This window comes from Vicugna pacos, chromosome 20, assembly GCF_048564905.1.
Source record: "Vicugna pacos chromosome 20, VicPac4, whole genome shotgun sequence".
Lineage (NCBI taxonomy): Eukaryota > Metazoa > Chordata > Mammalia > Artiodactyla > Camelidae > Vicugna > Vicugna pacos.
This window is the reverse complement of record NC_133006.1, coordinates 15,004,917-15,032,448: the sequence shown is the minus strand read 5'-3', so window position 1 is coordinate 15,032,448 and position 27,532 is coordinate 15,004,917. Positions and strand designations below refer to the sequence as shown.

The window sequence follows — 27,532 nt, the reverse complement described above, 5'->3', positions numbered from 1 at the left end:
GCTTGAGCAGAGGCCTCAGGGAAGTCTTAATCCTGGACCAAATACTCTGTTCCCAGACTGAATAGGGTTTTGCGCCACGAGCAGAATTTTGCCGATCGCTTCCTCCCTGATGATGAGGCCGCCCAAGCACTGGGCAAGACCTGCTGGGAGGCCCTGGTCAGCCCCCTGGTGCAGAACATCACCTCCCCCGGTAACCACCCTGTCCCCTGGCCCCACTAACCCATCCTTGTTAGTTATTCCCAGGGATGACCTGAGTTAATGCTCTTGATTCTCTTGGTTCCTGTCTTTATCCCTGAAGGCCTGACTCCTCAGTGTTCCTCTCCTTCCTGCCCCAGGGACTGCTCCCTGAGATTCTGGTATTGAACCTCCCCCCTACCCCAACCTGTTCCTGTAGCCCCAGACTCTAGCCGAAGCAAACCTTGGTGAGGGGAGGACTAGGGCCCTGCTGCCCCCAAATCCTTTTTTATACAATTGCTCCTTCTCTCTCTTCCTCCTGGACTGTCTGTTACCCATTGCCCATGGGGACCCATCTTCTTTTAGATGCAGAAGGTATGAGCTCCTTGGGCTGGCTGCTGGATCAGTACTTAGAACAAAGGGAGAGCTCTCAGAACCCCCTGAGTCGAGCAGCTTCCTTTGCCTCCCGAGTCCGTCGCCTGTGCCACCTGCTGGTGCACGTGGAGCCTCCTCCCGCGCCTTCTCCTGAGCCGTCCGCTCTGCCCCGTGAGTCCCAGTCATGGCAGGTTGAGCTAAGAATCCGGGCAGTGGTGATATCCGACTCTTCCCTCTCCGGGGTTTTAGTCTTCCTAACTGCTTTGCTGTGGGCCTTTCCAGGTGTCGGTACCCAGGACCCCAGGACTCACCCGGGGCTGAGATGAAACCCTTCCCTTGTGCTCTGTCTCCACAGTCAGCAGGAACAGTAAAGGTCGGGACCGGAGCCCCGGGCCTTCACCAGTGCTTCCGAGCAGTAGCCTGAGGAACATAACCCAGTGCTGGCTGGGCGTGGTGCAGGAGCAGGTGGGCAGGGGCCGGGGCTGCTGGGCTGCCCACAGCCTGGGGCTGCTCCTCTGATGTGATTTCCCCTTTCTTTTCAGGTCAGCAGGTTCCTGGCTGCAGCCTGGAGGGCCCCAGACTTCGTGCCCCGTTACTGTAAACTCTATGAGCGCTTGCAGAGAGCAGGCTCCGAGCTCTTTGGGCCCCGGGCGGCCTTTGCGTTAGCCCTGCGCAGCGGCTTCTCGGGCGCCTTGCTGCAGCAGTCCTTTCTCACCGCTGCCCATGTAAGTACCTAGGGACCACCAGCCTCCGGGACATTGGGCTGGAAGCTTGTCTCTTTCTGCTCTGCCCTTTCACCTCCTTTTACTCTCCACCTTCCTCCTCCGCTCCCTCCCTTTCCATCACCCCTAGATGAGTGAGCAGTTTGCCAGACACATCGACCAGCAGATCCAGGGTGGCCTGATTGGCGGAGCCCCTGGGGTGGAAATGCTGGGGCGGCTTCAGCGGCACCTGGAGCCCATCATGGTCCTCTCTGGCCTGGAGCTGGCCACTACCTTTGAGCACTTCTACCAGTGAGTGCAGGTCTGGAGAGGTCAGGCATGGGAGGCCTAGCACCTAGAGAGGGGGAGGATTTGAGTCTTAGAGGGAAGATGAGGGAGGAGCAGTGGGGAGGCGAGATTAAGATGCAGAGGTGGCCGTGGCGCTGGTGGGAAGGACGAGGTGAGTGATGGCCTGTGATCCAGGCAGGCTACAGCAGAGGGACCTACCTTCTGGAGGGGGAGGCTGGACCTGGGCCATGCCGAGCGCCCACACTGAGGCTGGGCCTGGGCTGTGCGTGCTGCAGGCACTACATGGCGGACCGTCTCCTGGGCGTGGGCTCGAGCTGGCTGGAGGGGGCCGTGCTGGAGCAGATCGGCCTCTGCTTCCCCAACCGCCTCCCCCAGCAGATGTTGCGGAGCCTGAGCACCTCGGAGGAGCTGCAGCGCCAGTTCCACCTCTTCCAGCTCCAGCGGCTGGACAAGCTGCTCTTGGAGCAGGAAGATGAGGAGGAACAGGGCCTGGAAGAAGAGGAGGTAAGAGCAAGGGAAGAGAGTGGGAGAATAGGAGAGCAGAGAAGACTGGACCAAAGAAGAGAGCCCAAGAGCCCTTGAAATCCTTCTTTCTCTCAGGAGGAAGAGGAGGAAGAGGAGGCTGAGAAAGAACTATTTATCGAAGACCCAAGTCCAACAGTTTCTATACTGGTCCTGTCACCACGCTGCTGGCCGGTCTCCCCACTCTGCTACCTGTACCATCCCAGAAAGTGCCTTCCCACAGAATTCTGTGATGCCCTTGACCGCTTCTCCAATTTCTACAGCCAGAGTGAGGAGATAGGGACAGGCAGTTGGAGATTGGGGTGAGATTTGGGGTGGCAAGAGAGGACGAGGAGAGGACCTTTGGACAGGATTGGGTAGACATGAAGAAAAAGCAGTCTAGAGACAACAGTCTCCTAGGGAAGGGTGAACAGTGTGGGTTACATCTTCATTCCTCTTTTATTGTTTTCTTCAACTTTGTATGAATTTGTTCTATTTTTCTTTTTCTAACTTCAAGTTGCATGCTTACTTAATTTTTAGTCTTTTCAGATTTCTTTTCAAATAAAAGTATTTAAGGCTATAAATTTCCTTCTCAGCACTGCTTTAGCTGCATTATATAAGCTTTGTCTTTTTTTTTAGTTTTTTTTTAATTGAGGTCTAATTAGTATTCAGTAAAGTGCACAAATCTTAACTATGGCTTAATGAATTTTGGTTATAAATATCCATATGCCGTCCCATAATCACCCTCTAGATCAAGATGCAGAATATTTCCAGCACCCCAAAAGCCTTCCTCCTTTGTGTCCCCTTTCTAGTCAGTATCTACCAAGAGAAATGATTACTCTTTTATTACCAGAGATTTTTGCCTGTAATTGAACATCATATAAATGGAATCATAGAGTATGTATTCTGCTGTCTGATTTCTTTTACTCAACATAATGTCTGTGGGCGTTAGTTGTATCATTACTTTGTTCTTTTGCATTGCTGAGTCATATTCCACTGCATGAATATATTTACCCGTTCTGCTATTGATGGACTTTTGGGATGTTGCATAAGTTTTTACTCATGTGGTACTTTGTTGTTTATGTTTAAGAATTTTCTAATTTTCATTATTATTTCTTTGATTTATTAGTTTTGGAAGTATATTTTAAATTTCTAAACTTTTTTTTTTGCTTGGTTATCTTTTTGGTTTAGATTTTAACCCTCAGTCCATTGTGGCCAAAGGACGTGATTTCTGTGACTCTGAGTCTTTGCAATTTAATGAGACTTCTTTTATGGCCTACTAGATGGTCAGTTTCTATAAGTGTTCCATGTGTGATTAAGAATAGTTTTGTATTCTTCAGCTCCTGACTGAAGGATTGTACATATTCCACTAAGTTGACCTTGCTAATTGTATTGTTCAAATCCTCTATAACCTTGCTACCTTACTCGTTTTTGTCTGCTTAATCTATTACTGAGAGGTGTGCACAAATCTGCCATTATAATAGTGAATTTTTAAACTAATATTCATGTCAGTTTTGCTTTCTATATTTTTGACTATGTTATCAGATAAAGTTTTAAAATCATTTATCAGTACTATCCAATAGAACTTTCTGCAAGTGATGGGAAAATCTTTTTTGCAGTGTTCATTATGATAGCCATTCGTGGCTGTTGGGCACTTAAAATGTGACTAGTGTGACTGACGAAATCAGTATTTAGTTTTATGTACTTGAACTAGTTTAAAGTTAAAAAGCCACACATGGCTAGTGGCTACTGTAATGGACTATGCATGTTTAGAATCTTCGTGGTCAGTTAAGCCCAATTATTATGAAATGACCATCTTTCTAGTAAGGTTTTTCCTCTTAAGGTCTATGTTTATCTGGTATTAATAGTATACCAGCTTTCTTCGATTTGTAACTTTTTAGTATATCTTTTTCTATCCTTTTACTTTTTTTTTGGATTGATAATTGTTTTAGGTCTCTTTTATTGTGGTAAAATATGAATAGCATAAAATTTGCCATTTTAACAATTTTAAGTGTACAATTCCGTTATCTTTTTACTTAAAAATTTTTTTGTTTGGAAATAATTTCAAATTTACAGGATATTTGTAAGAGTAATACAAAGAGCCCTCATATACTTTAAAAAATTTTTCTTTTATAATATATTTTTATTGAAGTCTCTTTATTATAAAGTTTGTCTTTTGTTAACGCTTTGCTCCATTTGCTTTTATCATTTGCTCTTTGTGTATATATACATATGTAAATATATATGTGTGTGTATAAAGTATGTATATATGTATACATGTGTATATATATATCCACATATATAGATATATAGGCATACATTTTTCTCTGAATCATTGCATATATGTTGGCCCTTTGCCCTTAAATACTTTAATACAAATTCTCTAAGAATAAAGTATTCTCTTATTAAGTCACAGTACAGTTATTAATCTCAAAAATTTAACATTCATGTCATACTTTCAGTCTACCCTCCATATTCCTGTTTTGTAGACTGACTCCATAATGTCATCTTATTTTTTTCTATTCCAGGACAGGATCCAGTCTTGGATCACCTGTACATTTAATTGTCATGTCTCTAGTCTCCTTTCATCTGGAATAGTTCCTCGGCCTTTCTTTGTCTTTTATGATATTGACATTTTGGGAGAATACAGCCCTTTACATTTTTCTAAGTTATTCCTCATTTTAAGTTTGTATGTTTCATCATGATTAGATTCAAGTTATGCATTCTTGTCCAGAATATTAACTAAGCACACAGTTATACTTCTATAGCACACAGTTACCATCTGTCTCTCGTTTGTGATTTTAATCTTCACAACCTAGTCAAGAGGTTGTTTGACTTCCCCACTGTGTAGCTAATATTTTTTTCCCTTGGTGCTGTTAATAAGCAATCTGCAGCAATATACTTTAAAACATGCCAGTATGCTCCTCTCAGAATTTCCCCCAGTGTCCTTTTACTTTTTTGGTGGGGAGGGGTGATTAGGTTTATTTATTTATTTTTAATGGAGATACTGGGGATTGAACTCAGGACCTCGTGCATGCTAGGTCCTGAGCTATACCCTCCCCCCAGTATCCTTTTACTTTTAACTTTGCCATACTTTTATATTTTAGGAATGTGTCTTGTAAATACCTAGAATTTATTTTATAATTAACTTAATCTCTTTTTGAATTGTCAATTTTAGCCTAGTTATAATTATTATAAGTGATGATATATTTGGCTTTTACTTCTAACATCTTATTTTTCATTTACCCTTCTTACCATTTTAAATCTTAGTTATTTCATATACACAAAAAATATATAAAACATGTACAGTTAAAATAAGACTAATAAATCAAACACCATAGATGTGATTCTGCCCTGGGTTTTTGTGCATTTTATTATTTTGGATTGATTTTTTTAAAATTCCTTTTTGGTCTCTATCAGTTTTGGAAGTTACGCACTCTATTTCTGTAATTGATTGCCCTTATATTTTTAATGTTTGACTTGTTAATATCACTTCCCACTTTCCTGAACAATAGAAGGGCCATAGAAAATCTTATTCCAGCTCTAACTCCCATCTTACTTGTTACTGTTTTTCAGCATTTTAAAATTATCTTCTTTTAGCCTCCCAATTACTCATTATTGTTTCATTCTGTTGATATTTAGATTTGCCATCATACCAATTGCTTTAGTCACCATGCCTTTTGTATCTTGACCCTTCTTTTCTAAATTCAGTTTCTTCCTAATGTCCATCCTTTATAAGTTTCTTCATTGAGGGAATATTTTTGGAAAACTTTCATCAGTTTTTATTTTAGAATGGCTTATTTTCACCCTTGTTTTAAAGATCTTTTTATTATGATAAATTTCAGACATAACACAAAAGTAGACAGAATAGAACTCCAGTATACCAACATATATCAATTCATGGTCAATCTTGCCTCGTCTGTATCCCGCCCACTTTCCCCAGCCCTCAAATTTAAAACATCAGGACTCACTTTTTAAAAGCAGGGACACTATAATGATCAAAGTTATGAATACAGCGGTTTCTAATGTCACATATACAGTTAGTATTCATATTTCCCTAATTGTCTCAAGCTTTAAAAAAAATTTTTTTTTTGCCTATTGAAGATCCAAACAAAGCCCACACATTGCATTTGATGACTGATATCTTTCATTTCCCTTCATCTGTAGGTTCCTGCCTCTGTTTTCTTCCCTTGCGGTTGTTTGTGCTGGAAATTGGTGCTGGCCAAATAGAGTTGTCCAAATTGAGTTGTCCACAGGCTGGATTGTGCTGTTTGTATCCACACGGCGTCCTCTGCCATGGTCCTCTGTCTCCTTTATTTCCTGAAACAGATATTTAGAAGTAGAAGCCTAATCAGGGTCAGGGTCGATTTCTTGGGCAAGAACACTTTGTAGGTGGTGGTGTGTACTTCCACCAGGAGGCTGTCTCTTTGTGATGTGAAGGTGGGTCAGTGGGTTTCGGTGCTGTCAGTTTGATCTGTAAACTGCCTATAGTTTCCCATCAGCTGTTCACTAGACACTCGTTCAATTTCATTGCCATTAAGGTTATGAACTAGTGATGTTCTGCTTTTGTCACTCCCTCTTCAACTATTAGCCGGAATGCCTTTTCTATAAAGAGAAACTTCCTTTCATCAACTTTTTGGTTACCCTGAAATATAGTTTATGCAGGAAGCTTGATTCTTTTCTCCTCTCCCTTGTTTTTAACCAGTTTTCAAAATAGCATGTTGGTTCTCTAGCCTTTTCCAAAGATGACTTGTGAGGTCTGTTTAAAAAAATATATAATGAACTTGTGGCTTTTAAAATATTTTTGTGTTTCAGTCCATCATAGGTGTTTTTGATGTTCACATTGTCCTGTCTTTGGCCAAACCTCTCAGATTGGCCCCTTTTGGTACCCTCTCCCTTCCACAGCGTCCTTGCTTTCTAGTCTGAGCAAACATCCCAGGCTCATAGGAGGAGGAAGAGACCCAGCCCAGGGCAGCTCTGCTCTCTGGTGTTTGTTCCATGGAGCCCACCTGGCACAGGGCTGGGCACGGGGTGGGCCCCCTGATCCCTGCGGTTTGCCAGGGGGGCCAGGCAGAGAGGAGGCTGAGCTCTGGAGGCTGGACGAGGCGCCTCCATGACGGTTACTGCTGGGCCCTGCCCCTGCAGAGACAGGCAGAGCTTGCTGAGCGGTGCACCCTCGCCTCTGCCCTGACCCCTCGTTTCCCTCCTCTTTGTTTCCACTTCTTCCCTCAACACTTCCCCAGGTCAGAAGCATCCAGCTCTGGACGTGGGACCGCGTCGGCGGCTGCAGTGGACGTGGCTGGGCCGGGCTGAGCTGCAGTCTGGGAACCAGACCCTGCATGTGTCCACCGTGCAGATGTGGCTGCTGCTGCAGCTCAACCGGGCGGAGGTGCCGCAGCCCCTTACCTCCCGCTGTCTTCTCCTCTCCTTTGTCTGTCTCTGTCCTTCCCGCAAACTCTGTTCCTCCTTCCATCCTTCCTCTTGTTTTCCTTTCCCTTACCTACTCCTGACTGGCCATGTTTCTCCTGAGCAGGAGGTGTCAGTAGAGAGCTTGCTGAAGACGTCTGACCTCAGCCCCGAGCTGCTGCTCCAGGCACTCGGGCCCCTCACCGCTGACAGTGGCCCTTTGACCCTGCACGAGGGTCAGGACTTTCCACACGGGGGTAGGTCAGTGGGGGGGAGTGCTGAGCCTCTGCTCCGAGGGGGTGGGGCTCTCTGGGTGGGAGTAGAATAGGGGGCGAGAATGGGGCCCCTTCTCCTCCTCAGGTCCTGACTGGGAGTGGGTTCCAGGTGTGCTGCGGCTCCGGGAGCCTGGGCCCCGGCCCTGTGGGGAGGCCCTGTGGCTGCTGCCTCCCCAGACGTACCTGAATGTAGAGGAGGAGGAGGGCCGGACCCTGGAGCAGAAGAGGAACCTCTTGAGCTGTCTTCTTGTCCGTATTCTCAAAGCCTACGGGGAAAAGGGCCTCCACGTCGACCAGCTGGTTTGCCTGGTAGGCAGAGGGGACCAGGGAGGAAGGGGGGAAGGGCGTCATGCTCGGGGTTGGGGGTTGGAGCCTGGGGTCATCACAGGGAAGGCAAAGTCAGTACGAGGCCTTGCAGGGTGACATTTCCAACTGCGTTTTCTGTTCCTGACGGGCAGTTAGAAGGTAGAGACCAGACATGAGTGTTGACAGTGTGTCAGGCCCTATTGGAAGAGTGTACGTGACTAAGTCATTTAATCCTCACATTTAATAGTATTATTATTATTACCCCCATGTGACAGATGAGAAAAGTGAGGCAAGATTTAGTAAGTCATCCATACTCACACAGTTGGTAAGTGGCAGAGCTGGGCATTGAACCCAGGCGGGCTGGCCCATCTAGGTTAAAGCGGCCCGCCTTTTTCCTGTCCTCCCGTCCAGGTGCTGGAGGCCTGGCAGAAGGGTCCAAATCCCCCTGGAAGCCTGGGCCGTGCTGTTGTTGGGGGCGTGGCCTGTACCAGTACAGACGTCCTCTCTTGCATCCTGCACCTCCTGGGCCAGGGCTACGTGAACCGGCGCGATGATCGGCCCCAGATCCTGACATATGCCTCTCCACAGCCCATGGGGCCCTGCCGGGGCCAGGCAGAAGTCCCCTTCTACGGCAGCCAGACCTCCGAGACCTCCAAGCCTAGGTAGCCACCCCTAGCCGGCCCCCCTGCTGCTGGGCTCCAAGCCAGTAGAGAGGGGTGGGCTCCGCAGGACAGATGGCACTGCAGTGATGTGCATGGGGTCGTAGTGCCAAAGTCAGGCTTCCAGTGGAAAAACGCTTTGCTTCTTTCTTTGTCTAACCCCGTTTTCCCTGTCTCTGGTATCTCCCCCACTTTGCTCGTCCTCATCCCCTGCTCCCAGCACTGTCACCCCCTTCTTTGCCTCTTTCCCAGCTGGAGGCCTTGCTGTCCCCATCCTCCTAAAGCCAGCCCTTACGCAAGGGACCCAGACATGTAGCCTCCCTTCTGGGTGTCTTTCAGTCTAAGCAAAATTGAAATCTTACACAGTTGTGTACTGAATACTAACTGTGCACTCTGCTCAATGAAATACACAAACCCCAGTTTTCAGGAAATCTGTTCTACAGAGGAATTTGCCAGAGGATGCCCCTAATTACTTGGCACCCTAAAGCTTTTTCATCAGCTCCAGTTCACCAGAAGTTGTTATGGCTCTACCTTTATGCCTGCTGTTTGCATTGTGTGTAAAGTGCGTTCTCTGGAGCAGTCTTTCTTAGACTTTCACATGCACACACAGCACCCGGGGGTCTTGTTAAAATGCAGATCCTGAGTCAGCAGCACTCCCTGTGACGCCTCTGCTGCCGGTCCACAGACCACCCTTGGAGGAGTAAGGCGTCCTTACCCCTGCCCTCTAGATTCCGGTAGTGCCCAGATCACTGCAGCAGCCAGCCCCACCCCTACTTACAGGTGCTTCTGTTGGGGCCGTGCTCGGACACGTGGCTTGGGTGGTTAGCCTCAGGCTGGTTAAGTAAGCGCGAGGAGGGATGCACAAGTCGGGTGTGGGGCCGGCGTGGGGTTCAGCTAATAGGCTGGACACGCAGGGCAAAGAGACTGACCGCTGACTGCTCTCTCCCCTAAGCCCAGAAGCTGTGGCCGCCCTGGCATCCCTGCAGCTGCCCGCAGGCCGCACCATGAGCCCCCAGGAGGTGGAAGGGTTGATGGAGCAGACAGTGCAGCAGGTGCAGGAGATGCTGAACCTGGAGCCCGATGTGGCTCAGCACCTGCTGGCTCATTCCCACTGGGGTGCCGAACAGCTGCTGCAGAGCTACAGCGAAAACCCTGAGCCACTGCTGCTGGCGGCTGGGCTGTGCGTCCCCCAGGCCCAGGCCGCCCCCACACGCCCCGACCACTGCCCTGTCTGTGTGAGCCCCCTGGAGCCCGACGATGACTTGCCGTCCCTCTGCTGCATGCACTACTGCTGCAAGGTGAGGCTCCGCTCCCTCCTGCCCCTGCTCTCCTGCCCGGGCACAGTCCTTGGGGAACCTCTGGGTTCCAGCCCCAGCACTGCCATTTCCTACCCTGGGCAATGTTGGACGAGTCTCTTAGTCCCTCTTAAACTGGTTTTGTCATGTGTCACCTGCCGTGACACTCTGAAGGTTGATTGCTAGGATCTGGCGACATGTATCAGTGGTTCTCAAACTTTGCTGCATATTATAATGACTGGGAGCCTTTAAAATTCTGCTGCTCAGAGTGTACCCCAGACCAATTAACTCAGAAACTCAGGCATCTGGAGTTTTAATAACTCCTCAAGAGATTCCAATGTTCAGCCAGATTTGAGAACTAGAGATAGAGAGATAGACAGACAGACAGGTGGAGAGAGGGAGGGAACTCAGGTAGGTAGGTAGGGAGATGGTACACACACACACATACAGAATATACATCAGGGCACTTTGTGAATGAGAAGTGTTGTTAAATTGCTGATGACGATGATTTATGGTTTCCTTATCACCATTCAAGGCTCTTTATCCTAGAATATCACTTCTTTTATCATATATACTCTTATTTAATATAAAGATAAAAAGAAATGGTTTAAGCCAGAAAACAGCACAGAAGCAGAAGGGAAGTAGGAGCAGTCAGGCTGCTGTAAAGTGGAAGCAGAGAGGCTGAAGATGGGGGAGTCTCCACAGGCAGGCACCCCCCAGGTGCCTCACAGCTCTTAGAACTGCTCCCAGGTCCAAACCCATCGTAACTGGAGGAGCGCCTTGTTGCCATGAGTTCTAGCCGTCTGTCCCCGCAGCGCCCCCCGGCGGTGGGTGACCTGGGCATGTGTGTGTCCCTCTCTCCTTCCCTTTTGCTCGGCTCCAGGCTACTCTTCTCACATAGCTGCCTCTGCTCCCTTCTTCCAGGTTCTTAATTATTTCATTTACACTTTTCACTTTTTCATTCAACTAACACTTTTCATGGACTCACTCCGTGCCTAGCACTGGGTGCTGTGCGAGGGAGCGGGGAGATGCCAGCAGATGACCCGAGAGCTGGCAATAACCGCGGCTGACACACAGGGGACTCTCTCTGTGCTGTTGTGCTGTTTTACAGGCATCGTCTTGCTAAATTCCTGTAGCAGTGCTGTGAGGTACGTGTTTTTACAGCCCCATTTTACCAGCAGATGAAGGCACTCAAAGGAGAAGCAGTTTGCCCAAAGTCAGGATGTGGACTTCGGCAGTCTCACCCCAGGGCACCCCCTCCACACTCCTATAAGTGCAGGGAAGAAAATACAATGGGGTCATGTCGTAGGAGGTGACAAAGGTTAGGAGTGGGATGAGGGGTTTATCAGGGACTCTGGATGGGGAAGGCCAGTCCGAGGAGGTGACTGTCTTGGGAAGAGCATGGCAGATGGAGGAAACGGCAAGTGCAGAGAAGCTGAGCTTGGTGGCTAAAGCCCGGGAATGCTGGGGGACAGCAGGAGGAGGAAATTTGGGAGGCAGACAGGGGCCCGACTGGGTTGACATCAGAGACAGTGGCTTTTACTTCATGGGAAGCCATGGTGGGTTTTAAGCAGGGGAGTGATATGATCCGATTTCCATTTTTGAAAAGATCATTTTGTGTGGAGAAAAGGCTTGGACAGAACCAGAGTGGAAGGAGGGACACTGGTTCAGAGACTGCTGTACTAAGGCAAGAGATGGTGGCAGTTGGCATAGGGACAGTGGACAGGTTGGGACACGTCTGGAGGTGGCACTGACAGGGTGAGAAGTGGGGACTTAGGACAAGGGAATCAAGGCAGTTCCTGGGGTTTTGAACTGAGCCTCTGGGAGGATGGGATGTTACCTTTTACTAGGTTGGAGGAAACGTTAGGGCTGGGGCAGAGGGCAGGTTTTTTAGGGGAAATTCAATCTGTTGTGGCCACATGTAGTTTGAGCTGCTTTGTTGGACACTGTGGGACTGGCCAGTGGACAGTAGACTTTTGAATCTGGAATTAAGTGGAGAGACTTGGCTGGTACCACCCAGGGCGCTGAGCATGGAATGCCCCGACCCCATAGAGATGAGACAGGGAACCTGAAAATGGGACTGAGAAAGACAGGCTGATTGAATATGTCTCAGGCAAGGAGGAGCCTAGGAATAAGTCACAGCTGAGCGGCACAAATGGCAAAGCAGGAGCGGTCAGAGACGGGAAATCCTGGGGTCTGCAGCAGCTGGAGGAGGCTTCCCGGGGTGAAGCTTGCGGGGCAGGGTGCGGGATGGAGAGTCCAGGCTGGAGACTGCACTCCATCTGAGCCAGGCAGTGGGGACAGTGTAAACCAAGGGCAGGCTCAAAGCAGAGGGGCCCCCTGGGGGAGTGGTGCGGGCTCCGGACTGGGATGCTGGCCTTTGTCCCTCAGAGCAGTGCTCCCAGCCCACGGCACCTGTGTGCCTGCCAGTGTGGGCGTCCGAACTTGGAGAAATTTTCTCTGTATGATCTCAAAAATACAAGAATTTTGCATTCAACTTCCCGATTTACCTGGGCTTGTCTCACTATAAAAAGGAGTTTGTTTTGTTTAATACCTTGAGTGAAAATAGTCCAGTAAAGTACTTCCTATCTCTCTCGGAGCTTTGAATCCGCTCCCCTGCAGTCGAGCTGTATTGTCTGGGAGGCTCGGCAGTCAGCAGTGTAAGGATGGGGTGGTTAATGGAGTCTTCTGGAGGCTCAGGTGCTCAGGCCACGTCGCCGGCAGTGCGGGGAGAAGGGTGGGAAGAGCTTTTCTCAGGACAGGCTCCCACCGCAGGTTAGGTGAGAGGGGATGATGGCCTGGGATGTGGGAGCAAGAAAAGGATTTGAGAGTCGTGAAGGCTCCAGCACTGGTGATGGGGGAGTGGCGGGGTGGCTGAGGAGGGTTTGGGGGTGCAGCAGACGGGGCTGTTTTGAGGAGGCTGAGTCCAGGGAGGCAGGAGCATGGAGCCGGGCAGTGAGGCGAGCAGATGGAGCAGGACAGGCCTCCGTGCGGTGGCCCCGGCCGGCCCCCCGGCCTCCCTTCTTGCTTTCTCCAAATCTTCCTTACAACTTGAATCTTCTCCTTTTTCTTGATTTTCTTCACTCATTCCTTTCAGGTCCACCTCAACAATGATTATATTCAGGTTACTACCACAGCCTGTACATCCTCCAAGTAAACTGAAATTTGGGCCAATCTCAGGAAAACTCTTGGGAGCCGGAAAGATTAGGGTCCGCTTTGAGGCTACTGTCGAAGCAGGCTGTGTGTGGCCTCGCACACCCCGGGAGGGGCGCTGGCTTAGTCACTCTTATGCTGCTCCCATGCCGCCCCTCCTGTGTCCCTCCTAGTCTTGCTGGAATGAGTATCTGACGACTCGAATCGAGCAGAACCTTGTGCTGAACTGCACCTGCCCGATTGCTGACTGCCCCGCGCAGCCCACAGGAGCCTTCATCCGTGCCATCGTCTCCTCACCAGAAGTCATCTCCAAGGTACCCCTGCCCTGGGAGGCTCCAGCACACAGCCCTGGGGATCTAGCGGGCTGACGCGTGGGGGGCCTGGAGGTGTGGCGTCCCAGGCCCTCACCTCCTGCCACCCGCATCCCCCCAGTACGAGAAGGCCCTCTTGCGTGGCTACGTGGAGAGCTGCTCCAACCTGACCTGGTGCACCAACCCCCAGGGCTGCGACCGCATCCTGTGCCGCCAGGGCCTGGGCTGTGGGACCACCTGCTCCAAGTGTGGCTGGGCCTCCTGCTTCAACTGTAGCTTCCCTGAGGTGGGCGCCCACCCCTGCCCTGCCCTCCAGCCAGGATCTATACCCCTTGTGGCCCTGTCTTCAGCCTGCTGCCGTCCCCCCGATGTGACCCCCCCCCCCCCGCCCTCTCTCCCACGCAGTAAGGGCTGAACTGTGCCCTCACTGCCCCCTCCTGCTCTAGGCACACTACCCTGCCAGCTGTGGCCACATGTCTCAGTGGGTTGATGACGGCGGCTACTATGATGGCATGAGCGTCGAGGCCCAGAGCAAACATCTGGCCAAGCTCATCTCCAAGCGCTGTCCCAGCTGTCAGGCTCCCATTGAGAAGAACGAGGGGTGTCTGCAGTAAGAAGGGGTTACTGTGGCACTGGTGGGGTCGGGGGCATGGGAGAGGGTGGGAGGCCAGGCGGAAGGAAGGGGCTTCGGGCTTACCAGAAAGCTTGGCACACAAGGGCAGCTACTCAGCCACCTTCTGGGCACCCTCTAGAGTAACTCCTGGGCCTGAGTGTTCCTTCCCCCACTCTTAAGTCTGTGCTTTGTGAGGGAAACAGAAGCCAGGGTGCGGTCGGTAGGGATGGGTCAGGTTCAGAAGACTGTGAGGGCAAGGGAGGGGTCAAAGTGTCTTCAGTGGTGCGTCCTTAGTGCTCCTGATGTGGCCCTGGCCAGAGCCAGGAGCCCTCGGACCATCTAGCTTCCTCCATAGCATGACCTGTGCCAAGTGCAACCATGGATTCTGCTGGCGCTGCCTCAAGTCCTGGAAGCCAAGTCACAAGGACTATTACAACTGCTCCGCCATGGTAAGGGGCTGGCTCCCGGAGGAGTCAGGATGGGATGCTGCGGCCAGGCCCTGGGAAAAGAGGGCTCTGTGTCCAGAGCAGCCGAGCAGCTGTTGGGGCAAAGGCTCAGTGGGGCGAAGACAGAAGCCACCTGGGCCTGCAGGTGCTAGGAGTTCTGTCCTGGGAGGTCTGGGCATAAGGACCTTCAGCCCCAGAGTTGGACTTCTCACACTGAGGTGGCTGCAGAGGCCAGGTGGGCCGGGCACTCTCGGGGTACTAGGGCACGGCAGGGCAGGGCAAGGACTTGAGACAGAGCCTGGCTCCACTGCGGAGTCACTTAACCTGTCTAAGCCTCAGCACCGTCATCTGTAGAAGGGGTTGATAGGCCGACCTCCCTCAGAGTTATGAGGATTAAATGCAGAAATCTGGCTAAAGTGTCAGAAGGCCTCCATGAATGGTAGCTGGTCTGAGTATTACTCTCATCCTATCCTGGCAACCACCCAGCAGCCCTCTCCACCTGTCCTCACCAGGTAAGCAGAGCAGCTCGCCAGGAGAAGCGGTTCCAGGACTACAACGAGCGGTGCACCTTCCATCACCAGGCCCGGGTGAGCAGGGAGGGGACACCTGGGTGGGTGAGGGGGTCAGAGGGCAGGGCCAGACAGGCGGGCAGGGCCAGAGGTCCAAGGAGGGCTGGTGTGACTGGGCGGGCAGGGGTGCCTGTGCCGGCCCTGACCCCCAACCCCCCACCCCCGACAGGATTTCGCTGTGAACTTGCGGAACCGCGTATCTGCCATCCATGAGGTGCCCCCACCCAGATCCTTCACCTTCCTCAGCGACGCCTGCCAGGGTCTTGAGCAGGCGCGAAAGGTTGTTGGGCTGGGGGGCTGCTGGGCCAGGTGGGGGAGGGAGGAGGCAGCCTTGGCAAGAGCGGGCTGACACGGCCCCCGCAGGTGCTCGCCTACGCCTGCGTGTACAGCTTCTACAACCAGGACACAGAGCACATGGATGTGGTAGAACAGCAGACAAAGAACCTGGAGCTGCACACCGACGCCCTGCAGATCCTCCTTGGTGAGGCCCCTGCCCCAGCACCCACCCCACCTCTCACGCTTCCTGTGCTTCAGAGCCTGATTGATTGCCATCAGCCTTGTAAAATTCAGGTCTGCAGATGTACAGGCCAGAGCCTCAGATGACCTTTCCTTTGACACAACTTGTCCCCACCCCTAGAGTGTAAGCCCCGTGGGAGTGAGTGGCCAGACCTGTGCCTGGTAAATGTTGGTAGAGGGGTGGGTGTCAGTAGGTGTCCGCAGAAGGAAGGGAAGAGAGGGATCCCCTGTGCCCTGTCCCCTCGCAGAGGAGACCCTGCTGCGAGGCAGAGACCTGGCCTCCTCACTGCGCCTCCTGCGGCCCGAGCACCTCAACACGGGCCTGGAGCTGCTGCGGCGAGTCCAGGAGCGGCTGCTGGCCATCCTGCAGCACTCCACCCAGGTACCGCCCACCTGCCCTTCTCCCCGCACTTGGCACACGGTGGGGTCCTCCAGCCCTGGGGGGATCTGAAGCAAAGGCATGGAGGGCGAATATGTGCCGGGAGGCCTGGGTGTATGTATGTCCCAGCTCCCAGGCCAGCCTGCCTGCCCATCCACTGCCTGGCGCCTACAAAACACAGGAGTCAGCCTCAGATCAAGGGTATTTGGCCAGTGCTTGCTCCTCAGAATCACTTGGGGAACCTTTTCAGAAGATTCTCCCCAGATGTGGATTCAGAATCGTAGGACTGGGGCCAGGGATCCAAGGTTCTTTCCAGCTCTAGTCCACTGACACTGAGTCTTAAGCTAGGACTCTGCCCTTGGGGAGCAATAAGTAACTTGGGCAGAAGCAGCATGAATGCCCACGGTAAGCGCCAGGGTGGTATCCTGGGTCCCTGGAGAGCACCTCTGAGCCATTCCACAAAGGCAGTGCTTGTGAAGTACTGTGCCGAGTGAGGGGAGGAGGTGGGCCTGGTCCGGGCAGGGGCCTGGCACCTCATAAGCCCTCAGAGAACGTGGGTGGCAGGAATGCCAGGCACAGAAGCCCAGCGTCCTCTCCTGCTCCCCACCACCCCTGTCTCCTTGCCAGGATTTCCGGATTGGACTCCAGAGTCCGTCATTAGAGGCTCGGGAGGCAAAAGGGTCCAACGTGCGCGGCAGTCAGTGAGTAGGGGGTGCAGAGCGACGGGGCGGGTAGTGGGGGAGATGCCATGCCTCCTCTGGGGCTGAGTGTGATGCTCGCTCCCAGGCCCCAGGGCTCCTCGGGGCTGGAGGTGGAGGAGGAGGAAGATGACGACATGCCCGAGTGGCAACAGGACGACTTTGATGAAGAGCTGGACAACGACAGCTTCTCCTATGATGAGGATTCTGAGAATCTGGAGCGGGAGACGTTCTTCTTTGGAGACGAGGAGGACGATGACGACGCCTATGACTGAGGGGGCAGGATGCAGGGGGCCTGGAGCCGCCCTGGAGTCAGGAGACTACAGGGGCTGGGCGGGCGCCCCTTTCCTCCTTTCGCAGGGGGAGGTGGTTCCTCGTGTCTGTGGAACCTTCTGTTTACTGAATAAACTCTTTTCATATGTTCCCTGGAAGCTAGCTGGACAGCTTCAACTCCCCGCTCCCTCCCACACACCCAAACCTCCTCTTCCTCCACTGTTTTGTTTAGACGTCCATACTACTGCATCATCACAGAGGGCCCACAGCAGACCTTGTGACCTACGCTGACAAAGGGACATGAGGGTCCACAGGGTACAGGGCCAGGTCCAGGTGGGTATACTTGGCTGGGACCCAGCCAAGTATCAGAGAGAGGAATGGACATTCCCCCACGACTGGCTTCCTCCAAACTCTTGAATGTTCCTGGTGGGAGCGTGAGGGCTTTAGGAAGTATCCTCCTCTTGGGAGCCTGTAGACTTTTAAAGGGTCTCTCTACACCTTAAAGTGAAGGGGGAGTTAAGAGGATATTACTGAGGACCTGCCCCTCACCCCATACAGACAGAAAGAGAATCATCAACCCACCTTTTAATTTGGTTCAGGGGCTAAGAAGTAGGAATGGTACTAGAGCAGAGCGTGGGCTCAGAAGAATGTAGTAAACTGGGCTTAAGTCAAGCAGTCGGCTCAGGGCACCTGCTCGGGAGAATCCGCCTCAAAGTACCGGTCCAGCAGGGCCTCCAGCTCTGCCTCCTCGTAGTCCCACACCTGGAACCGCCAGCCATCGGCTGCTCCCCGGATCATGGCTGAAAGTTCTGGGAAGGGCAGAGGGAGGTGAAAGAGGCTCCCTCCCACACTGCCCTCGTCTTGGCTCCCAGTCCTGTCCCTTTCTAGGGGGTGGGCAGTGGCCTCAGGGCTCCCCAAGGAAGGCGCTGAGGGCCAGGTCCTCAGAGAGCTGGGGAGGGAGGCAGGGGTGGCCACCCAGGGCTGGGAGTGCTCACCTCGGCCAGACTGTGGGCGGAACAGGCACAGGATTCGTTTACTGAGGGCCACAGCCCGGCCCAGCTCGTAGCCAACACCCAAAGATGGCTGGGTCACTTCTGCCACAACCACTGGGAAGAAAGATGAGACCAAGGCTCACCCTCGGCCTTGGGAGGGAGAGATGACAGAGCCTGGGTGTGATGGGGCGAGGGGGTGCTCTAGGGAGCCCCTTCTAGGTAGGGAGGCCAGGTGTGTCCAGGGGATCTAACGCCCAGGGGAGTCTGCCAGTAGAAGGGAGGGCCCCTCACCATCTGCCTGCTGCAGCCAGGCCAGGTCCCGCTCATGGATGAGCCTGTCACTCCCAGCAGCCTCTTCCCCTGTGGTTGAGAGAAAGTGGGTCAGGGCCCCGTGCTGCTCCTCAGTCTCTCTCCTCTGCCTGACATCCCCAAACCTAGCTTGCTCAGGGAAGGGGGGAGATGTAACAGATGACCCCCAAGCCTGCCCAACACTTGATTTCACTGGTAGGAGTGAGGAAATGCAACAGCCCACAAGAAAAATGCAGTCCTGTGCAAGGGGTTGTGTGATTAGGGCCAGATGAGTGATACAGGTGTAATGAAGAGAAGGACGTACTTACTGTGGGTTAATCAGAGGTGAAGAGGAGAAGGAATCGCATCCCAGGTTGGGAAAAGGCAGGCAGGAGCCAAGACTGGCCCGTGCAAGGAAACGAGAGCCTAACAGGCTCTCAGGCTTTGGTGGGTATGAGAATCACCTGAGAACATGAGCAAGCTACAAAGAGCCAGGTGTCAGTGTGCCCGGGCTGCTGCCTGAGCTCGCCATGTGATCCTCATACCCACCAAAGTTTGAGAACCAGGGTGCAAATGCCAAGTGTAACTACTAGGAGGTGGTGGGAAGGAAGGCAGGAGAGGTGCTGGGGTCCCAGCGTTCCAGCTTGATCCAGGGTCATAGGCTCACCCGAATCACAGCCGATTTTGGTAAAAATGGACTCTGAGGCTTTACCGCAGGACCTCCATTTTCAACAGGCTCCCTCAGATTGCTGAGCTCAGTCAAGTTCCAGAGCTCAGCTCATCAGGCAGGAGGGGACAGACCCTGAAACCAATGAACCTGAACTCTCAGGGGCGCAGGCTTCTGGCTTCTTTCCAATGCCTCAGCAATTTTGAAAGCTGATTTAAAGAGGTCTCTGAGAACTGCATTAGGTCCCACAAATCCTGGATCTGCTCCGGGGTGGGGTAAGGGGGAACCACTTAAGGTTTTGTTATCAGAGAAGCAGGAATTCTGGCACAATTTCCAAAGTGCAAGGTCAGCCAGGCGCCTGGTCAACCACGCAGCAGGAGCAGAACACGTTAGTAACAGCCTGAATAGAGGGCGTGAGAAAGACGCTGGTGGCGAGAACTGGGGTCTGTGGCTCTGAGGGAGGGCTGATACCCCTCGAGGCCACAGAGGGGGAAGTAGGAGGATAAGCTTAGTCTTAGGTGGGGGAGAAGATGGCAGCGAGAGAAGTGGGAACTGAAGCAGGTATGCCAACTCCCAGTCTGCCTCCTCCCTACAAACGCCTCTGGAAAGTGCCCAAGGAAGTTCTCCAAGAAGAAACCGAATATCGACAGTAACTGAATGCGGAGAGTGGGCTCCCGGGGGCGGTCTACTAGGAGGCGCGGGGTCTGTGCCTGGGGCCCCTTTACTTCTCGGGCAGGGACGCTGGTGGGAGCAACCCCGCAAGAGGACCAGCCCCGCCACCTGGACAGAGCGCGCGCCTGCCCCGCCCGCCTCGCCGCCCCGACTCGGAGGACTCACCGCGCGACCACCGCGCGCCCGCCCCGCCGCCCCGCGCTCTGAAGGACTCACCGCTCGCGCTCAGCTCGGCGGCCGCCACGTGCTCGGTGAGCACCGCCCCGAAGCGCCCCAGCCGCGACACGATGCGCTGGTACAGTGCCTGGTCCTCGCGTCCACCCCGGATGCTCCCGCAGAAGTACAGGGCGCGGCGGCCGGGCTCGCTAGGCGCCCGCGGCTCCCGCGATCCGGCCGCCGCCATCGCCGCCGCACGCTCCTCCCCGCGCCAGGGGGCGCCCGCCCACGTCACGTGACCCGCCCGGCCCCGAGCATCCACACCTGTGAATTGCAGACGCCCACAACACCCACGTGTGGGAACCCACTGCCTCCCCGATTCATAACTTTCACTTGTCCCGGCAGAAGGTGGGGTCCTCCCCACCTCACCCACCGCTCGCCGCCGCCCCCAGGTCTCCCCTTCTCTGCCAAAAGCAACTTCATCCTCCCAGCTGGAGGCCCCAAACCTCGGAGTCATTCTTGACTCTTCTCTTTCCTTCAGACCTAACATCCAATCCACTGGCAACTCCTATCGGTTCTCCTGGACAAATATTTAGAGATTCTGACGCTTACCTGCCCCTCCACTGCCGCCACCCTCCTCCTAGTCTCCACCGTCTCTCTCAGCAGCCTCCCCACTTTCCTGCTACACAGTCTGGTCTCCAGCAGGGTGACCCTGTGAACCCATCAGTCAGGTCATGACCCTCCTCAGCCAAACCCTCCAATGGCTCCCATCTCACTTGGGGTAAAACCCCAAACCCAGCCCCAGTGGTCCCACCGGCCCTTACAGGATCTGGAGACCCTCTTTCCTCTCTAATCCCAGCTGCACTGATTGCCCTCACTGACTTCTCTGCGGTCCCACTGGCTTCCTGGCTGTTCCTCTAGCGACCTGGGCATGCTTTTGCCTCAGATCTTTTGCATTTGCTGTTCCCTGGAGCCCTTTTCTCTCGGAAAGTTCCCTGGTCACGCCCTCACTTCCTCCAAGTCTGTTCAGCTCACCTTCCCTGAGCCCTCTGCAATATGGCAGCCTCCCATCCCCATCACCTTCTCTGCCTTGCCTTTCCTCCTCTCATGTACCATACAGTTTGTTAGTGGTGGTGTTTGTCTTTCTACAGTAGAATGTAAGTCCCGAGGAGGGCAGGCATTTTGATCTGTTTTGTTCACTGCTGTACCCCCAGCTTCTAGAACTGTGCTTGGTACACAAGGAACATTTATCAAATATTTGTTGAATGAATGAGTGGATTAAATGAGAATTTGCATTTGATAGCACTTTGTAATCTGCTCAGCCCTAGACTAAGCTGATAGAAGCAGGGTCTTCATGAAGACAGGCAAACACAGCGTGGCTCACTGGTAATAACAATGATTTCTCTTTCATTCTATTAGGAAAATTGCACAAATATTGGACAAAAAATTCAAATTGAACAAGAGAATATTCAGTGGAATGGGAATCCTGATTCACCAATCCCACTCCCCAGAGGAAAGCACCATGGGTGCTTTCTTCTGAATTCTTCCTGAATAACTATACAATAGCAATGTATGGGGTTACAGAGCAGACACTATAATAATTTTTAAAGTTGCAAAAACACAAAAGAAGGCAAGGAGATTTTAGGATATCTCTGTCCTCTGAGGGGCCCAACTCCAAAGATCACCGACCACAGGGCAAACGTGTGTGCACAGCTGTGCACTAGTGCCCCCAGCACCTTCTCACACGCAGTCACACCTGTATCCTCAGCAAGCCAGCCACTGATGACAGAGTCCTTGATGAGTGACCTCCTCCACCTTCCTAACCATTGATCACATCTTCCTTTGGTTTTCCCCACGGGTGAGCCACTCACATGCACATATATACACAGAGCATCTTGTTTCTGCCTCTGTGTCCTAAAGAAAATAAACTAGCCTCCATCTCCTTAGGGCCCAGACTTCTGATGTGGCTGACCTTCCCCTTCCAGCTCAGCCTGAGGGAGAAAGAGTAGAAGGGATACTTTGTCTCCAGATGGAAAACAAAGGCCTGCCATTGGTTCTGTATCCAGTTGAGTTGGCTGAAGCTGTGGGACTAGCCATGGCCGGCAGCTCAGATGTTCGGCTCAATGCAGCGAGGCCTGAGAAGGAGGGACAGGACACCAAGTGATGGGATGGGGGAACAAGGATGGTGGGTAGGCTAGCCTCGCAGCATGGTGGGGAAAGTGTCTCACCAGGTGACCAGAGGCCAGAAAAGTCCTAATTCAGTTACTTGCTAGCTCTATGACCTTGGTCAGGTCCCTTAAACCCTCTGAGTCTCAGTTTCCTCCTCCATAAAGTTGGTAAGAGATGTTATCTTGCCTTAATTATGTACTTTGTTTGCATAGGGTGCAGTTCAGATACAGTATAGGTATGCCTTGTTTGTTGTGCTTTGCTTGCAGTGTTGCATTTTTTTCCACAAATTGAAGGTTTGTGGCAATGCTGCGTTGTCAGATTATGGTTAGCATTTTTTAGCAATAAAGAATTTTTAAATTGAGATATGTGCACTACTTATTAGACTGCAGAGGGCCCAAGGAAACTTTCTGGAGTGATGGAAATGTTCTAAAACTGGATTGTAGTGATGATTGTACAACTCTACAAATTTACAAAATATTATTAAATTTATACTTAACAACTGGCAAGTTTTACTGATATATAAATTATTCCTCATAAAGCTATTTTTTAAAAAGCAAAAATAAAGTATGGAAAATATGAAATTCAACAATGATCAATTTATGACAAATCTTGTTTCATCTATATGAATGTCCAATTTCCTCACTGTACTATTTTGATGCAAATTCAAGATCACATTATTTCATTTGTAAATATTTTAATATGTGTCTCTAAAGATACTCTTAAAAAAAGTAACCACAACACTATTATCACAGCTGAAAGATTTAGTAACATTTTCTTACTGTCATCAAATATTTTAACAGTGTTCAAATTTCCAGCTGTCTTAGAAATGTTATAAATGTTTGTTTACAATTTGTTTAAAATCAGGAGCCACATCAAGTTTACATATTGTGATTGGTGGACATATTTTTGAAGTCTCTTTTAATTAACACCTTCCCCCTGCATATCTTCTCTCCTCCCCTCACCTGTCCTGCAGATATCCTACAGTCAGCAGTTTACTGATTATATTCCTGTAGTGCCATTTAAAGTATTCTTCCGTCCTATAAATTGGTTTTGGATCTAGAAGTATGATCAGATTCAGGTTCATCTGTGAACAACACTACTTCACAGGTGGTGTGCGCTGCCATCATGGGGCACACAGTGTATAGATGTCTCTCTTTTTGGATGTTAGAAACCACTGATGCTCTGTGCCCAGACCTATTCATTCATTCATTGGATACCCCAATAAAAAATGTTTAAAAGACATGAAAATGCAGAACACCACCTTAAGGCAAATGAATTATTATAAAATATTCCTGTAACCACCACTCATGTCAAGAAATAGATCATCAGCCATGCAGAAGTTTCCATGTGTCCAATCCCAGTTACAGCTTTCCCATTCCTCCAAAAGTAACCACTGCCCTTACTTTTATACTAAGGACAAAAAAAGACATAAATAGTGTGCATCCCTAGACAGGTGGTTGAACCTTACTCATTTTCTACATGCCTTTTTAAAGTCTTTTTCAATCTATAGCTCTGCAGATACTTTTTTTTTTTAAAGCACATGTTTTGTGCAGGACTGACTTACTCAGTGGTCACTAAAGGAGCTATAAAAGGAGTAATGAGGAGTCAGACTTTAGACTCTATTTGGCTTGGGAAGGGCCAAACTTAGCTCAGGAATCGGTGAAATCCACTTAATATCATGCAGCGATGTGTGAAGGATGGAGAGATTCAAAGAAACATAAATGAAGCCTGTGGAGGACCCCTTCCAGTTTATCCTCACATTCCCGCAGTTAACACCCAGATCAAACATCACTGCCAGCCAGGAAGGAGTAGCAGGGACCAGATTTACCCTCTCATGTATTTTGTCTGTTTGTTTGCTTTTCAAATGTGACTTTCCTTTCTCAGATATGTTGTAGGGGGAACAGGGTTGAGAATCTCTGTCCTCATATATACTACACCTACCTTACTTGGGTACATTCTTGGTCTGATTCCGTCCCCATGCCAGTGGCTAGGATGCTGTCCTGCTGGTGACATCACTTATGGAAATGTTGTGAAAGGCGGGAACATCTGGACTCAGTCCTGTTTCTGTGTCAGGCATCTGTAGAAGCCAAAGTAGGAAATTCAGCCTTAGTGCTCAATTGTGTATTTTCTTGTGAATAATTATGAATTTTAAAATTTATTACAAAACGTAGCAAGTAAGAGAAAAGTATGGAGAATAGTGTATCAAATATCACTGTATCCACTACCCAGTTTTATCAAATCTTAAAATTTTATTGTCTATTTCAGACCCATATATATAGTACATATTAACTGTACTTGTAACTATATATTATATACATACAATATCAATTATGTATATATGTATGTATATAATATTGATATCTATGTATAGCAGATATCTATGTATATAATAGTATAATATCAAACAGATATTATATATAATAATTTTAGATAATATATACAATAGTCTATGCACACATACGTTACATCAAGTTTGTTTGTTATATTTTTATTTTTCAAATTTTCTATATTTTTACTTTTTTTTTTAACCCATTTGATCTATCAGTTGCTAAGGTAATTTTGTTAAAATCTCCCTTTGACAGTGGATTTTTAATTTTTTTCTTGTAATTTTACCCATTCTTACTTTGTATTCTGAGACTGTTAGTTGAGAACAAGTTTAGAATTGTTACATGTTCTTGGTGGTATACTTTTGTCCTTATGGTGTGACCCACTTTTTTTCCTAATGAGTTCTTTTGGACTCATCTATTTTTACATATTTAATTTCAACCTTTCTGTATTCCAAGCATGTCTTTAGTAAGCAGCTTATATCTGCATTTTTAAAAAGCCAGTGGTCTATCAGTGGAGTTCATCCATTTATATTTATTGTGATTACTCACATGCTTAGAAGTTTTTCCTATTATCTTTTTTGCACTTTATAGCTACTATGCTTTTGCTTTGCTTTGTGTGTGTGTGTGTGTGTTTGTCATGCTTTCTCTTATATGGATTTTTAAAAATTGAAATTTAATTGACATATAACATATTAGTTTCAGGTATACAATATAATGATATGACATATGTATATATTTTGAAATGACCACCACAATAAGTTTAGTTAACATCCATCTGCACACATACTCACAAAATTTTTTGCATGTTGAGAAATTTTAAGATCTAGTTTCTTAGTAACTTTCAAATATACAATACAGTAGTGTTAACTATGGTCACCTTACTGTATATTACAGCCCCAGGACTTAATTATCTTATTCCTGGAAGTCTGTACCTTTGACCACCTTCACCTATTTCACTCACTCCACGCTCCACTTCTGGCAACCACCAATCTGTTCTCTGTATCTATGAATTCTCTCTCTTTTTTTTTTTAGATTTCACATGTAAGTGATACAGTGCAGTATTTATCCTCTGTCTGACTTATTTCACTTAGCTTAGTGCCTTCAAGGTCCATCCATGTTGTTGTGACTGGCAGGATTCCCCTTTTTTAATAATTAAGTAATATTCCATTGTGTATATAATATATATATCTAATATCTAATATATCATATATATGTGTGTGTGTGTGCGTGTATATATATATATGTGTGTGTGTGTGTGTGTATCACATTTTCTTTATCCATTCGTCCATCAATGGACACTTAGGTTATTTTTATGTCTTGGGCTATTGTAAGTAATGCTCCAATGAACATGGGGGTGCAGAGATATCTTTTGAAGATAGTGACTTCATTTCTTTAGATAAATACTCAGATGTGGAATTGTTGGATTATATGGTAGTTTTACTTTTAATTTTTTGAGGAACTTCCATACTGTTTTCCATAATGGCTTCACTGGTTTACATTCTCACCAACAGTGTGCAAATGTCCTCTTTTCTCCACATCCTTACCAACACTGGTTTTTATTTCTTATCTTTTTGGTAACAGCCATCCCGACAGATGTGAAGGGAGAGCTCACTGTGGTTTTGATTTGCATTTCCCTGATGATTAGTGGTGTTGAGCACCTTTTCAGGTACCTTTTGGTCATTTGTATGTCTTCTTTGGAAAAATGTCTATTCAGATCCTCTACCCATTTTTAAATCAGATTTTTTATTGAGTTGTATGAATTCTTTATACTTTTTAGATATTAACTCCTCATCAGAGATATGATTTGCAAATATTTTCTCCCGTGTCATAGGCGTTGCCTTTTCATTTTGTTGATGGTTTCCTTTGCTTATACTTTTCCATGTTTAACAACCAAAAACTGGAAGGATGTACGAAACAAAGATGTTTGAATATTGACCATCAGGCAGCACAGGACAGTGACTCCTGAAAGACCAGAAACAAGCCAGGTGAGGTTGAGGTTTGCAGGCAGGAGGGACCCAGGCTGAGTCAGGCTGTCTCCTTGAGCTGGGGAGATGGGGTAGGGAGTTCAGCAAGGCAAGACAGCTAGTTTGCAGGACAGAGCACAGGATAGGAGAGAGAGATCTGGAATCTCCAGTGGGTTCCCGGTGCTGGTCAGCTATTCAGCACATGTGTGTCAGAAAACTATCATCTGAGGTGGGAGAGAACCACCTGAAAAGAGCAGAGCGAACAATCTTCAGAGCTCACACAAGGATGGAAATTGTGACTTTCCCTCCAGCTGATGTGGAAAACCTCATAATTCATGGCGCATTGGGTAAATGATGCCAAAGGGTTTGCCTCAGTGGTGGGGAAAATTAGGCCCGAATAGGTGCTGTTCAGTTCCCAACTATCAAAGACTTAAAAATAAGCTTTGAAAGGATCAAACTGTTTCTAAGTGAATTAACTGCATCCTGAACAAAGCCCAAGAATATTTACTGAAATACAAAAATATCCAAGACCCCACCAGGTAAAAGTCACTGTACTTAACATCTAATAAAAAATTATAATAAGGAAGATGTGGTGTGTATATACATATATATACACACACACACACACACACACACACACACACACACACACACACTGGAATGTTACTCAGCCATAAAAAAGAATAAAATATTGCCATTTTTAGCAACATGGATGGACCTAGAGATTATCATACTAACTGATGTAAGTCAAAGAAAGACAAATATTATATGATGTCACTTATATGTGGAACATAAAAAACAATATAAATGAACATATTTATAAAACAGGAACAGACTCAGACATTAAAAAAAATCAATGATTACCAAAGGGGAAAAGAAGGGAAGGGAAAAATTAGGAGTATGGGTTTAACAGATGCACACTACTACATATGAAATAGATAAACAACAAGGACCCACTGTATAGTGCAGGGAACCATATTCAATATCTTGTAATAACCTATAATGGAAAAGCATCTGAAAAAAATATATCCAAATCACTTTGCTCTACACCTGAAACTAACACAATATTGTTTTGTTTGTTTTTTAATTTAATGGAGGTACTGGGGATAACACAATATTGTAAATCAACTATACTTCAATAAAATTTTAAGAAATAAAATAAAAATTCCAGTATGGAAAGGAACAGAAAAATATGACCCACAGTGTGAAGAATAATCAATTGAAATGGATCCTGAAATTGTTCAGATAATAAAATTAGTCAACAAGTATATTAAAAGAGTTATTATAACTATTCCATATGTTTAAGAAGTTAGGGGGAAAGGTATAGCTCAAGCAGTA

The 27,532-nt window shown here is 48.9% G+C and overlaps 2 protein-coding genes across 5 annotated transcripts in view; one reads left to right on the top strand and one right to left on the bottom strand.

Annotated features, from left to right (window-relative positions):
* Positions 1-17,117, top strand: part of CUL9 (cullin 9) — a 33,795-nt gene extending 16,678 nt beyond the window's left edge. For 2 of the 4 annotated variants that reach the window (XM_072944961.1, XM_072944960.1), the window contains exons 20-41: positions 57-190; positions 541-720; positions 905-1,014; positions 1,092-1,274; positions 1,402-1,562; positions 1,835-2,063; positions 2,160-2,349; positions 7,304-7,449; positions 7,594-7,723; positions 7,851-8,050; positions 8,459-8,709; positions 9,659-10,004; positions 13,328-13,468; positions 13,587-13,751; positions 13,912-14,075; positions 14,434-14,527; positions 15,037-15,111; positions 15,263-15,373; positions 15,457-15,574; positions 15,858-15,991; positions 16,616-16,689; positions 16,775-17,117. In XM_072944961.1, coding sequence (XP_072801062.1) covers positions 57-190; positions 541-720; positions 905-1,014; positions 1,092-1,274; positions 1,402-1,562; positions 1,835-2,063; positions 2,160-2,349; positions 7,304-7,449; positions 7,594-7,723; positions 7,851-8,050; positions 8,459-8,709; positions 9,659-10,004; positions 13,328-13,468; positions 13,587-13,751; positions 13,912-14,075; positions 14,434-14,527; positions 15,037-15,111; positions 15,263-15,373; positions 15,457-15,574; positions 15,858-15,991; positions 16,616-16,689; positions 16,775-16,961 — 3,523 coding nt within the window. In that variant the 3' untranslated portion in view covers positions 16,962-17,117. Of the gene's footprint in view, positions 1-56; positions 191-540; positions 721-904; positions 1,015-1,091; positions 1,275-1,401; positions 1,563-1,834; positions 2,064-2,159; positions 2,350-7,303; positions 7,450-7,593; positions 7,724-7,826; positions 8,051-8,458; positions 8,710-9,658; positions 10,005-13,327; positions 13,469-13,586; positions 13,752-13,911; positions 14,076-14,433; positions 14,528-15,036; positions 15,112-15,262; positions 15,374-15,456; positions 15,575-15,857; positions 15,992-16,615; positions 16,690-16,774 lie in introns of all 4 variants that reach the window. The other 2 variants (XM_072944959.1, XM_072944958.1) reach the window with 1 other exon arrangement.
* A 410-nt stretch (positions 17,118-17,527) lies between these two features.
* DNPH1 (2'-deoxynucleoside 5'-phosphate N-hydrolase 1) lies at positions 17,528-20,023 on the bottom strand. Its single transcript, XM_072944962.1, has 4 exons — positions 19,795-20,023; positions 18,243-18,311; positions 17,955-18,065; positions 17,528-17,768 (listed from the first exon to the last, which is right to left on the bottom strand). Exons 1-4 carry the CDS (start codon positions 19,979-19,981, stop codon positions 17,641-17,643), a joined length of 495 nt encoding a protein of 164 aa, XP_072801063.1. The 5' UTR covers positions 19,982-20,023; the 3' UTR covers positions 17,528-17,640.
* Between the last annotated feature and the right edge of the window lie 7,509 nt (positions 20,024-27,532).